Source organism: Etheostoma cragini, chromosome 3, assembly GCF_013103735.1.
Source record: "Etheostoma cragini isolate CJK2018 chromosome 3, CSU_Ecrag_1.0, whole genome shotgun sequence".
Lineage (NCBI taxonomy): Eukaryota > Metazoa > Chordata > Actinopteri > Perciformes > Percidae > Etheostoma > Etheostoma cragini.
Genome location: NC_048409.1, coordinates 939,571 through 953,148, shown reverse-complemented (window position 1 = coordinate 953,148; position 13,578 = coordinate 939,571). Strand labels below are relative to the sequence as shown.

The window sequence follows — 13,578 nt, the reverse complement described above, 5'->3', positions numbered from 1 at the left end:
TAATCATAGCTAAGGCACTTTAAACTCATGTCAAGTTGTCCTTAAACTCAGAGTCAGCTTCCTGGCTAAGGTTCTTTGTTTGGTCAGTCGAGTCAAGGTAGTTTCACATTTTGAACATTTTTAATGTTGAAGCCTTATGTGCTCTTCCACAAATGTATGTTTTAGCCTTTTCCGGAGATAGTTTTCTCCCCAGTTTGTCTGCCTCCATCCAGCCAGAGTGGTAGCAGTAAATTACCGTCAATTTAGTGCCAAAAAGAATTTAATGGTTGTGTTACAACCATAATGTGAACACATTTCTTACTCCCCCCCCCCCCATGGAGTGTCTTGTAGCCAAGGACTACACAGAGAATTAAAGCGCCCACATTATGGTCATTTTCAGGTTCTTAATTGTATTTTGAGGTTGTACCAGAATAGGTTTACATGGTTTCATTTTCAATAAACACCATATATTTGTTGTACTGCACATTGCTGCAGATCCTGTTTTCACCCTGTGTGCTTAGGTCGCAGTTTTAGTTTCAGATTGAGACATCTCCGTAGATTTAGCTCCAGAGTGAGACATCTCCCTTCTCTCCTATCTTTGTTGGGAGCTGCAAATGCTCAGTAGCTCGGTAAGATCCCATAAGCTAGATAACTCTTTGTCCAGCTTTGGACAGTCCAAGGTAGGGCTAGCTGGAAGACTTCTTCTAGACGAGGGACAATTGTGGAATTCCTGCACAACAGGGACAGGAAGTAGTTCTTTTGGAAATTATGGTCAACTAGTGGCAGTTGGAGCATTGTTTTGCCATTGAGAAGGAGCTAGCATGGTACAGTTAGCCACCTCGTCTCTACTGACGTAGAAAGCCGTGCAGATGTTGAACAGCTCACCCGGAGACTGAAGACAGAGGACATTGAGAAACCAGAGCTCACTCAAAACAGCATGGGTGGGTTTTTTTCTACGTTTGTATGCGTGTGGAAGCAGAGACACAAAATAACACCCAAATCCCAGACAAAGTGATTTTTTCATGATATGGTAACTTTAAAAAAACATGATAGACTCTTCAGAAGAAGTAATTATCTTCACTCGAGTTACTGCGCACGAACGGCGCCAGACTACACCGTTTTCTTAACAGTCATACTGAGAAATAAAGAGAGTTGTGTGCAGCTGATAGTCTTAATTAACTCGGCATGAACTCATTTGGCAGTGGCTGGAATGTAACAGACGTTCATTATGGTTAAAAAAGTTACACACTAAAGCTTAAAATGCAACTATCAGCTGACAAATTATTCTGCTAATTATCAGTTTAATATTAGGATTGTGTACCTAATAAGTAAGGGCCCATATAACAATATTGAACAAATATTGACATTTGATGTATTGTAGCAGAGTTAGCCTAAAGTTTTCAGTGCATATCTTTATCAATGCAGTACTTGAATAGTTATTAACTGGACCAGTATTTGTGTTGATTGATTACCTTAATCAAGTATTCAGAACTTGGGTCTTTCCTGAATATCAGTGCAGTGATTACGGTGTTTGTTCAGATGATTCAGTGGCCGACCAAGAGACAAGCAGAGTGGGTTGTGTTTTTGTCACAACATCTCAAGCCCTCTGGCAACTTATAAGGGGCACACGTCCAAGGCCCTGTCTCCTGTGTCCTGCTATAGCATACAAGGCCAGCACTAAAGGCGGCTGAGTCAAGATCGAGGTCTCACTATGCCACAGTAACATTAGCCCACGCATGGCACATAGCCACAAGCAGACCACACACTCATGGCAGTGTGCTCCCTGCTCAATGTGTGTAGTTGCCATTTAATGCCGAGGGTTCTCTCACACAACCAGAGCAAACTGGGTTTTCTTATTTGACTGAAAACTGAGCTTTTGGAAAACTCCAGCCAGGGTGAAGATTTTAAGAAACACTGTTCGTACGTTCTGTAGACAGGGGCAGAGTTTTGGGCTTGTAACGTCAAGTGTGTGCGCCATTATCTCCTTTGGCGTCACAAATAAAGCAACATTTCTTGCAAAGGTGGATGTGGCCAACATGCTGCATTTACCGGGCTATAAGTCACACTTTTTCATAGTTTGGCTGGTCCTGCAACTTATAGTCAGGTGCAAATTGTATATGAAAATATATATAATTTAACATGTCTTTAAATGTTAAATAATTCTGAAAACAGTACAGTCTACAGCCACGAGAGGGCGCTCTAGCCTTGTGACAACTATATGCTGCTCCTAAAGACAACTAACAAAGACTGAACACAAACTACAGCAGAAAGAAAGTGTGTCAGAAACTTGTGAGGGACTGGCGAAAAGCTTCCTCTAACTGCAATGAAGAAAACAACGGGAGCTAATTGCGGGCAGAAAGCAAGATGGCAGAGCTGGAGGAGAGAGTCCACTGATGGGCTCTTTAACAACGGGCTGCCGGGAAAGGCTTATCAACGATGCAGTTACATCTCCACGCCCTGCTAGTGGTTCTGTGTGCTATTGTATAGTTGAATAACTGTTAATGTGTAACGTTAACAGAGCGGGTTGTTCTGGGTGCTAAATGTCTGATCTTGGATTTTGTGAAATACATTTCTAAATAAATGCAACTCATAGTCCAGTGCGACATATGTTTCTTTCCGCATTTTATGACTGACGTGACTTATATACTGGAAAATGTGGTAGTGCTGGTAAATGTTAACACATAAATGTCCAGCTACTCTCTCATTGTATAGAGGAACAGAGGTGTCAGACCGCCGCCAATGTCAGTGCTTTTGGACGAGACGGTCGGCCTTCTAGTTGGTGGGTAGCACTTCCGCAACTTTTACATCGCCGCCCGATGGCTTGGCATGCTCTTGAGAGTGATTCAATTACGTTTTTGTGTTTTCACGCAACAACAACTGCCAATGATTTTCCACCATCGGCTTATGACATTTTTCTAAAAAGATGCTAATCACTTTCAGTCTTTCAGGTTACAAACACACAGACATGAAAAAAACATTAACCAGAAGTATATAAAAACACAAGCACAAAGAGCATGAAAACAGGTCTAATGAAAAAGAAGTAATGAACAAAATGGAAGAAAATATACATAGCCATCAGCACAGACAACAGCTAAGCACATAAGCCAGTAGCTGGGTTTAAACATTGACAGAAACAGACTGATTCATCCGTTACCAATTTAGCTACAAACCAAATGGCAAGAGCAGAAAAAAAAAACTTGGATGGGAGAGGGGATAAATGGATGGAAGCAGTGAATCATACTGTAGCCAAAGTCATCTCTAAAAAAGAAATCATCTCAGGTAATGACCCCAAGACAACAGCTTCCTCTCTGACTCAGAATAATTGGTCCAACAGAGCGTTAATACCAAGCCAAGACTAGGAGAAAGAAACCAAGAACAAAGAATGAGGTGTCCTCTCACTTAAAGGTCAGAGACTGAGGGGTCAGCCATCACTGTGAATCCTCTTCCCTGTCACCACTGTCCTGCCTCGCTCTGTCAGGCCTGAGAGGCCCCTCCAGTGGTTCCTGCTCTTCACTCTGCAGCTGTCAGGGGGTTTACACACCTCTTCGGACGGACAACACACACAGGCTACGTCTTATTCACAGCGGCGCTCAAAACAACAGTCCTTGAAAAGCCCTACATGGAATAATTCAAAATGGATGATCTTCTTGTGGATCAGGAGTTTGGCACCATGAAATCAGCCACATCAAATTGCCTTATGTGCCATCATAAACTTTCACAAGGTACTGAAAACACGATAAAAAGGAAATACCGTATTTAGTACATGGACTGTAAATATAATAGACAAAGCTTCCTGGTCTTAAAAGTGAAGCCAATGCAGAAGTTCCAGTAAAACCTTCATTCTATCGGCTATATTTGCAGACATTACTTTACTATAATGCAGCCTTTAAAAGCAGGAAAAGACAACACCTGTGCCATACTACAATATCCAACATCTAAGACAATATCTAGTGTCATTTCACAATATCAATGAATTGTCCAGCCCTAGTACACACAGTATAGATTTTAACGTTACCTGCAGGAGTAATAAATGAAGCTAATCATGCTAGCATTATGCTGCACACTCACGCCCAGCTCCTCATGGTCAAAGGTAATAACTGAAGTAATAAGCCATTTCATTTGCAAGGACAGAACCCATACAGCGTTGTTGAAAATGATGGCTACAGATGGAGGATAAAGACCCTGAAACCGCAGTTCATAAAATCTAGTTCTGGCAGCATGTCAGTGAAAAAGAACATACGTAATGGGTGCTGCCAAAAAGGTTAGCCTTGTGCACCACTACCCATTATTTGCTGATTTAGCAGGAGGTATAATTTCTTTTGGCAATGGGCCCATAATACTTGAACTAATTTATTCTTTGCTGTTGATTTGATATTTTGTCATTGATGATATTGGTTCTTAGTTACAGTCATTCAAACCTCATAATTTAATTAATGCAACATTTTAAATACCAAATCTCAGCTCAGTAGCAATGAATAGTCTTTGTATCTAATGATAGATCATGTATCTGGGTGTTGATACGTCAGAGAGGGATACACTAACACCTGTGCAACAACAAAGTAATCATGCTGTAAAAAACAGTAACTGTTCTGTGTTATCGGATACTTGTTATTCCTCCTCACAGTACATTTCAGTGATTGTGAACATGCAGTGTTTGAAATTGGTCTGAGCAGCAGGGTGGGAATGATGTAACCCAGGAAGGAACAGCAGCATTTAATTTCTCTATCGCTCCTAAAATACTGTAAACACTGACAGAGAACAAGTACAGGTAATCTGGTAACCTTTGTGGGAGGAAGTAAGGTAACTGAATTCCATGAGTACAAAACCCTCACAGCCCAACACAACCAGCTAAATTTGATCTCTGCGTGAACAGAGCCTGATCCAGGGCGAAGGGATTTTCCACTGTGGAAAATGACAAGATGACTAGAAAAGGGCAGCACTAATATTAGCAAGTCTTATCTCGACAAACTGCACAAGACTGAGGAAATGACGGACAAGATATCACTGCGGGATCCATGCTCTTCCCCAGGAAGTCACAGAAACTTAAGCAAATCGAACTGATGACCATCAGAATGACAGGGAAATCCCCCAGGCTTGTCAGGACCACTCAATCTCCCTCTGATACTGACAAGAGATGATGGGGTTATCAGCCCATACCTATAGCAGCAAAGGCTATCAAAACCGAGAGATGTGGTTGCTAACTAACAAACACCTGTTGCTTATGAACTCAGTTTGGGCCGTTTCATAACTTATCTGAGTGGAAGCCATGTGTGCATACTTTATTTAGCATCTGAAACAAGCCACCAAAAGCATCAGGTTTCACAAGAGGTGCACACGCTATGCTGTTAATGTAAATCTACCAGAAAGCAGTTGCAAAAATTACAAAACTAAATCAGATTGGGTTTGTAGCTACACATAATGGAGCACAATGATTATTCCACTACTGCAAATTAAGGCAAGAGTTGAATTAAAGGTAATAGTAGACAATTTAACCAATTGACACATTGGCAACTCATTTCTCTACAGCCATATTAACCAACTCTTAATGCAGGCATTCAGACATTTTTTATTTAAAGCACGCACGCAAAATGCCACATAAGTGTTTTCCTGTTGCGCTGGTCAAACCATACACTATGCCAACGCCTCTGATGCTACTACTTAAGAAAGTGTTCTAGTGCTTTAAGTACACCTGCTAAAATTTCTCAATTCCCCTGATTAAGTGAAACACAACAGTTCAACCACTGAAGACTTAAGGCCAACAACAGAACAAATAAGCCAGAGGCACCACTTTAAACAAATCCTTTCAACTGTTATTACATGGCAGATTGCTAAAAGTACATTGGTGCTAAGGCTGTGCAACTGATCAAATTTAAATCGCGATTACGATTTTTTCTTCTAACAATCACAAAAACAGAGTAATCAAGAAAAAGAATTATTTGGCACATTACGTTTTGCAAGTAAACGCTTATTTCGTCATGTGCTCTAAATGAAGAAAAAAAGGTTTGAACGGAAAAAGTATTTAGAGTACCTGCTGAGGGCCCTCCCCATTGACCATGGCTGAAGGGGGTGGTGAGGCCAGAATTGGGAGATCAGGGCTGAGAAGCTGGCCGGACTCCAGAGGTGGGGTGTGGTCTGCCATGTCTCCCTCATTCACACCACTGAAGAGGTACTCCTGCAACAAAGACACTGCCATCAATAGACATGCACAAAGTATACCACAAAGATTTGTGGTGTCATCTTCTTGAGTCTTCCAGCCAGTCATTAGACTAGTGCTAAGAACTACATTTACCCAGATTGTCTCTCTCCCCTCTCTTAGTTTACAGTACCAGCACATCATCACCTTTATTTGCACAATGATGGGATGTGACTGCTCTTAAAAGGAGAATTCTGGTTAATTCAAACATGTATCTCTGTTGTCTGTAAATGTGGAGGTCTGTCAGTAGAGAGAGAAACTAACCAATCGGTGCTGCCTACACCGAGTTATCCTCCTGCTAGAGATAGCACAAAGCTTAGGGTACGTCTACAAACTACAACGCAGAAAAGAGATACAAACATATTTGCAAAGTAAGGGCTGTAGTACAATAACACAAGTTATAAGTAAGGCAAGTTTGGAGGCAGTACCTACAACACAGAAAAAAGACAAAAATATGTATTAATTTAATGATAAAATAAGGTAGTGTGTCCAAACTTACCTCACTTATAACTTGTCTCCTGCTAGTTGTACTACTGCCCTTACTTTTCAAAATAAGCATATGCTTATTTTTGAAAATATGTTTGTATCTCTTTTCTGTGTTGTAGACGTACCCTAAGCTCTAACTGCCTCTCAACAAAGAAACTACACACAGCTGAATTAGTACACCTTTTGTGTCTTTCTGTCACATCTACTGCAGTCAGATTCACTGTGTACACTCTGTGTAATCACTGCACAGGGGGGGCACTTTTAATGACATTTTGAACATGTTTAGAGACTAAAAACAGGTTTAAAACGTGTCCTGCTGAAGCCTGTTAGGTGCTAACTCTAGCAGGAGGATAACTCGGTGTAAACAGCACCGATTGGTTAGTTTCTCTCTATTGACAGCCCTGATTGGTTAGTTTTTCTCTCTACTGACAGCCCTGCTTGGTTAGGTTTTCTTTCTACTGACAGCCCTGATTGGTTCATTTCTCTCTACACTGACAGACCTTCACATTTACAGACAACAGAGCTACATGTTAAAATTGACTGGAGTTCTCATTTAATATGAGGTAGACAAAAATGTTGTATTGGTAGATGTATGTTAAAATTATGATTAACTAGGTTTACGCTGAATACCATGAAACATATGATTTCTTGCAGGTATATTGAGTAATACAGCAAAACAATTAATTACTTTTTTGGGCTTTGAGATTCAGCAGGTTATAAAAATGAAAGCGTGCAGTTGTGGTTATCTGTACTAATTACTACAAACTGATAGGACCATCTTGATCATTACCAAAAAATCTATTTCTGGAGATGTTGCAATTATTTTTCGTATTACAAATAATATGACAGAGTGACAATTACTAACTCAAATACAGACAAGACTTTATAAGACCCACATCAGTGCCGGTGGATGGCTGATGTGGTTCCTATAAATTCACTCAATTCTATTATATTCAAGTCTATATTTAAATCATTTCAAATTCTGCATTTTCTAGAATACAAAATGTCAGGTATGAGGAAAATATCCTCTAAATGCACAACTGTTTCCAGTAAAGACATTGTGACAAGCTGTATTGACTAAGTGGGAGTTGGACGCCCCTCATAATTAATTTCAAAACACATACTGTTGTCCACTGCCAGTCATTGCATTGGATTGCACTGCATTTTCTGCAGACCAGTTGCTGACTCTGAAAGATATTGTCTGATGCCATCAATGAGGGGCCAGGTTAGACCACTTGTTCCATCCAAAGTAAACAAGCCTGGTTACAAACCAAAGAGAGAGATGATCGGATGCATTTCCTGTTATGGGACGTAAACATGGCATGTAGGTGGACGTTTGTGTCGTTGCTGGAGTCACAGCTGCATATTGTTCCTGTTTGGTACTTGCTGAATGCTAGACTTACAAGGAATCTGTATCTATCTTAATTTTTACTGAGGTAATACTGACTAAGTTACTGCGTATTAACAACAATAATCACAGCAAGATTGAAAAGGAGTTATTGGTAAGCCATTGTTCAGATATATCCTTTGCATTTACATATGAGAAGATAAAAGGAAATTAGTAATTGTTGTACATGGAATGGAAGAATGCTAAACCCTTCAATTGAAAAAATAAATAAAAGTTTATCAGGCCAAATTACAAGTACCCACTACTATGCAATAGGGCCGGGCAATATATCGACATTATATTGATATCATGATATGAGATTAGATATTGTCTTAGATTTCTGAAATAGTCATATTGTAAATGGTGTAGGTGGTGTCTTTTTCTCCGTTTAAAGGCTGCATTACAGTAAAGTGATGTCATTTTGTGTTACCAGACTGTTCTAGCTCTTCTATTATTTTTACCTTTTCCCACTTAGTCATTATATCTAAATTACTGAAGATGATCCATCTTATATCTCATTGTGAAGATATTTGTTTCAGCACCAATTGTCAACCCTATAATATTGCCACAATATCGACATGGAGGTATTAAGACAAGACTATGGCAATATCGGATTTCCCAGTATCCTACTGTGCAATGTGTGCTCACAACCTTCACATAACCAACAAACAAATATCCAAAAGCTGACTACAAAGGCATTTGACATCTACTAATGTCAACCAATCAACACATGCAAACCATCCAAGATGGATTATACATGAACTCATGTCAAGTCAAACCCTGTGAGAGTATGCAGACAAGATACAGTCCCTTTTAAAATGCTGCAATTATATAAGGCTGAAAAAAGGGGCCACACTGAGGACTCACAACTTGTTTATATAAAAAAAAAAAAAAAAAAAAAGACGTTCAAGGTTACATGGTAAAACTTCTATCAAAACAACAACAGAACACCACGAGAGAAATGCATAACACATGTCCTTGAACCTGATTACAATCAGGCACATGCGCCCCTAAACCTTACAGTGATCTGGCTTATCTGTTAGCTTTAGTCCCTCCCCTCCTTAAGCTTAAACAACAAAGTCAGTTTACAGTGTGATGGTCAGTGAACTGGGTTTGAGGGACCCGTTTCAACAGTAGAGGACCGCCATGTAATTAGCCTAGTATTAATCGCAGGCCTTAAACGATGGTGGGTCTGGCTCTTGGCCTCCAAGTCAATCACTTTGCATATTAACTCAATAACAAGACAATTTCAACTATATTTACGTTCAAGTCTTAATTTATTTGCCAAAAACACTCATACAACAGTAAGCTAGGGTTGAAAAAGTGTTAAATCATAATAGAAGTTATTTCAAACCGTGACCGGTTGGGGTGAAAGGAGGAGTAACAAAGGGGGAACCTGACTACAGGCACTTCTCTTCTTTATATTTGACCCTGATCCAACACTTTTTGGTGCCCCATATGCCATTCTATTTTCACAATGTAAATTAAGACATGAGTTTATTATATGTTCTCCAAATATGACATAATTTGATTAGGTGTGTGATAAATGTATTTGAATACTCCAGTTGTTCACTGGGAGTTACCTGTTACATGTTATTGTAATTTATTTTATGCCTTTGGTGTTTATGGAAACAACCATGTACTGTTATGTTTTCATTTATTTTTTAATTTAGAGCCTACTTGCGTTCCATTTGTTGCTTTTTGTTAAGGACATTTGTTATTGTTCATTATCTATATTATCCCTCTCTTCCTTAGATGAGACTCCTTCTCTAAGTCCCTAGGGGTTTTCTTAATCTCATCTGCACAATCTTCTTCTTTTAAATTATGATTCAACTCTTTAGCGGTATTGTTGTCTTCGTTTTATTGTGCAAATAAACATTTCAATACACACGCTGTATGAGTGCCATGCTACCTGCGCTGCCATCCAACCCCATAGTGTTGGTACTTCTCCCTCTTTGCCTTCTCCAGGAAAATGTGTGGCTATAAAAGTTAATGATAAATAACCAGAGAACAGAGAAGAACACCAGCTGACTGTGGTTAAACTGTGGTTGCATTCTACTAACGTTTGTGCACAGCCTTCTCTGAAACATCTGTTGTTGACTGTAGGTCATACTGCTGGGAGTAAGGGAGCAGCCAGTGAGGACGCGGCAGCTGTTTTTCAGTTACACTTTTGGTTAGCTGGGGAAAACACCCTGAATGGATGGACTACCAGGACGCTGTGTCTAGCCAACACTGCTGTTTAATTCCTCATCTTGTTAGAAGTAGTACACAAAGGCATGATGAGGACAAAATGTGGCTTCACGTGTACAATGATTAGGAAATGTTGGTCTTCAGATTATATGGATGACACAAATGTATCCAAGTTTGAACCAATACTCTAATAAGGCGGTTTAACTTCACACGGTCAAACAGCTGCTTATCTATTTAGTGCACGTAACGTTAACGTTAGTTAACGTAGCCTTACCGTTAACGTTACCCACTTAGTCAACCCTACCTCTGCCTACCTTACCAGGTCTACCACCTACAAACATAAACTCAGTAGTATTTAACATGTCACACTATTAAATATAAAGTCAATGTTCAGAGGTAATGTCCCTTACTTGCCATAGCTAAGTGAACTAACGTTAGGCTAGCTGTCTGCAGCCAGGGCACTTGTTTACTCTAGCTAGCTACAAGTGTGTGTGTGTGTGTGTGTGTGTGTTTGTTTAGCGTTGCGTCATAGCTGCTCGTTATTTAACTGCTAACAGTTAGCTACATACAAAACATTGCAGTTTCCAAACGACAGCCGTAGCGTGTACTTGTTGTTCCCTAACAGAGTTAATAGACCGCAGACCGTCAGTAACATGGAGGCTTGTTACCAGCTAACGTTACTCACTCAGTCAGTCGGCACAGCGGCAGCAGTCTCGTCTGACACGCCGATGCACTGCGATTGTTCCCGTTCTGTTTAACGTCAGCGAGCTCCGGTGACCAGCTACTTTCCGCTCCACCTGAGACGGGTGCCTTGCTAGCTACCTAGATAAACACAAGACCAGGCAAAATGTGGCATACTAGTGTTAGCCAGCTACTTAATGCTACCTAGCTAATAGTTAGCTAGATGAAGATGTGCAACGACGATCGCTCGTATTGACTATACCTATACCAGATCGAAGTGACTAGCGAGCGACAGTGGTGGTGCTAAGTATTGCGGATGTTAGCCTAATAGCTAGTTTTATCGAGCTCACTTTGCATGCAACCCAGCTCCTTGCATAAAAGTCAGGAATTTCGCCATCGCTTACCAGGCTCTGTGCGCATGCGTGTTACAGCCAATCATGACGAATCCCAAATTCCAAGATAGCAAAGAGAAACATTTATAACATTTGTCACATTGATTTTAATTCAGCCTGTATTGTGGTTGCGGTCAGTTCTCCGTACGTTACAATTGTAATTAATTTCATCATCGTTTTCAGGATTTTAAGGAAGCCCTTAAGGTTGACGTGTCTGTAATCGGTTTGTTCCCAGTCAGTCAGGAGCACGTTTGTGGTGAAACGAAACCCATTTGACTGACGTGGATGTGACCTTGTCGGGGTCGGTCCCGGACCCTCCAGGGGTCTCCAGGCAGCGCTCATAAGAACGTGGTCAGGTCCACCTTAACAGCATCATATCGACTTTAAAGGGCACTGCTCATTCATTTTACCGCGTGCTTCCAGTTTATAGGCCTAATCTGAAAATAAAAAACTAAAATATAAACTGTGAATATTCTCAACACTTCATTGTCTCCTATGTCACATCTTTGTTTTACTGTGAATCCTGTACGGAGAATATAGGATAATTAGCCTACTATAAGTAGGCCTACCAGTAAATTAACAAAGTAATCTGGAAATAAATAAAATAAAAATATATAGTGGCTTGCATATGTTTACACGCCCATTCTGAGTTTGACTAAAAAGAGGAATAAAAAAGGATATCTTTTGGAAATTGATCTTAATTAGGAAAACTTAAATTAAAAATTCGGAAAAGATCCAACCTTTAAGGACACCAATTTTCTTTGTGAATGAATAATGTATTGTAAATAAATAAATGTTCTTCCTTTAAAAGTCAAAATTCAATTTCCAAAAGATGATTTTTTTTTATTCCTCTTTTTAGTCACCTTAAGCTTTGGTGTGTAAACGTATGCACTGTATTTACTTTTCTGTCTCAAATGCTCAAAATGTATGTATTTAAAATATTACCTCACATTTTATTTTTTAAGGCACAATTATACACGTATGAATGTAATAATTCTAATACCATGTGAGGTTGTGAAAGTCTGTAAAGCTTTGGTAAAGTGGATGCACTGACATGCAGAAAGACTTAGCTATCATTGGCTCCACCTGCTGGAAATTGATATATTTGCTATTGTTTTGCATTTATTGCATGTGAAATGTGATTAGAAATCCCCACAAAGAGCACTCCAGGGTTTTTAAACACAGTATTCAAGACAATGATGGCGGTGCAAGTCCGTACAGAGAGAGAAAACGCTTCTCAAACCAGTGTCAACTTTGTCCACTCAGTCCTATGTAGCCACAGAGTCACTGAAAATCTATATTTCTAATGGAAGAGGTGGGTTTTAAATGTGGTGAGAAATGCAGAGAACATTTAGTGCCATCTCTGTGCATGCAGTCAGCCTTGAACATGCAGTCAGCCTTGAACATGCAGTCAGCCTTAATGTGCATGCAGTCAGCCTTAATGTGGATGCAGTCAGCCTTGAACATGCGGTCAGCCTTGAACATGCAGTCAGCCTTAATGTGCATGCAGTCAGCCTTGAACATGCAGTCAGCCTTGTACATGCAGTCAGCCTTGTACATGCAGTCAGCCTTGAACATGCAGTCAGCCTTGAACATGCAGTCAGCCTTGTACATGCAGTCAGCCTTGTACATGCAGTCAGCCTTGTACATGCAGTCAGCCTTAATGTGCATGCAGTCAGCCTTGTGGATGCAGTCAGCCTTGAACATGCAGTCAGCCTTAATGTGCATGCAGTCAGCCTTAATGTGCATGCAGTCAGCCTTAATGTGGATGCAGTCAGCTTTGTGCATGCAGTCAGCCTTAATTTGGATGCAGTCAGCCTTGTGCATGCAGTCAGCCTTGTGCATGCAGTCAGCCTTGTGCACGCAGTCAGCCTTAATGTGCATGCAGTCACCCTTGTGCATGCAGTCAGCCTTAATGTGCATGCAGTCAGCCTTGTGGATGCAGTCAGCCTTAATGTGCATGCAGTCAGCCTTAATGTGCATGCAGTCAGCCTTAATGTGCATGCAGTCAGCTTTGTGCATGCAGTCAGCCTTAATTTGGATGCGGTCAGCCTTGTACATGCAGTCAGCCTTAATGTGCATGCAGTCAGCCTTGTGCATGCAGTCAGCCTTAATGTGCATGCAGTCAGCCTTGTACATGCAGTCAGCCTTAATGTGGATGCAGTCAGCCTTGTGCATGCATTCAGCCTTAATGTGCATGCAGTCAGCCTTGTGCATGCAGTCAGCCTTAATGTGGATGCATTAACATGCACATGAACATTAGTATTGAG

The 13,578-nt window shown here is 40.5% G+C and overlaps 1 protein-coding gene across 4 annotated transcripts in view; it reads right to left on the bottom strand.

Moving 5' to 3' along the window:
• The window catches only part of fndc3a (fibronectin type III domain containing 3A), a 54,406-nt gene extending 42,992 nt beyond the window's left edge, over positions 1-11,414 (bottom strand). The window contains exons 1-3 of one of the 4 annotated variants that reach the window (XM_034867047.1): positions 10,921-11,414; positions 7,783-7,917; positions 6,008-6,151 (exon numbers count right to left, since the gene is read on the bottom strand). In XM_034867047.1, the coding sequence (XP_034722938.1) occupies positions 6,008-6,151; positions 7,783-7,869 (231 nt within the window). In that variant the 5' untranslated portion in view covers positions 7,870-7,917; positions 10,921-11,414. Of the gene's footprint in view, positions 1-6,007; positions 6,152-7,782; positions 7,918-10,920 lie in introns of those variants that run through there. The other 3 variants (XM_034867045.1, XM_034867049.1, XM_034867046.1) reach the window with 3 other exon arrangements.
• Positions 11,415-13,578: the final 2,164 nt, after the last annotated feature.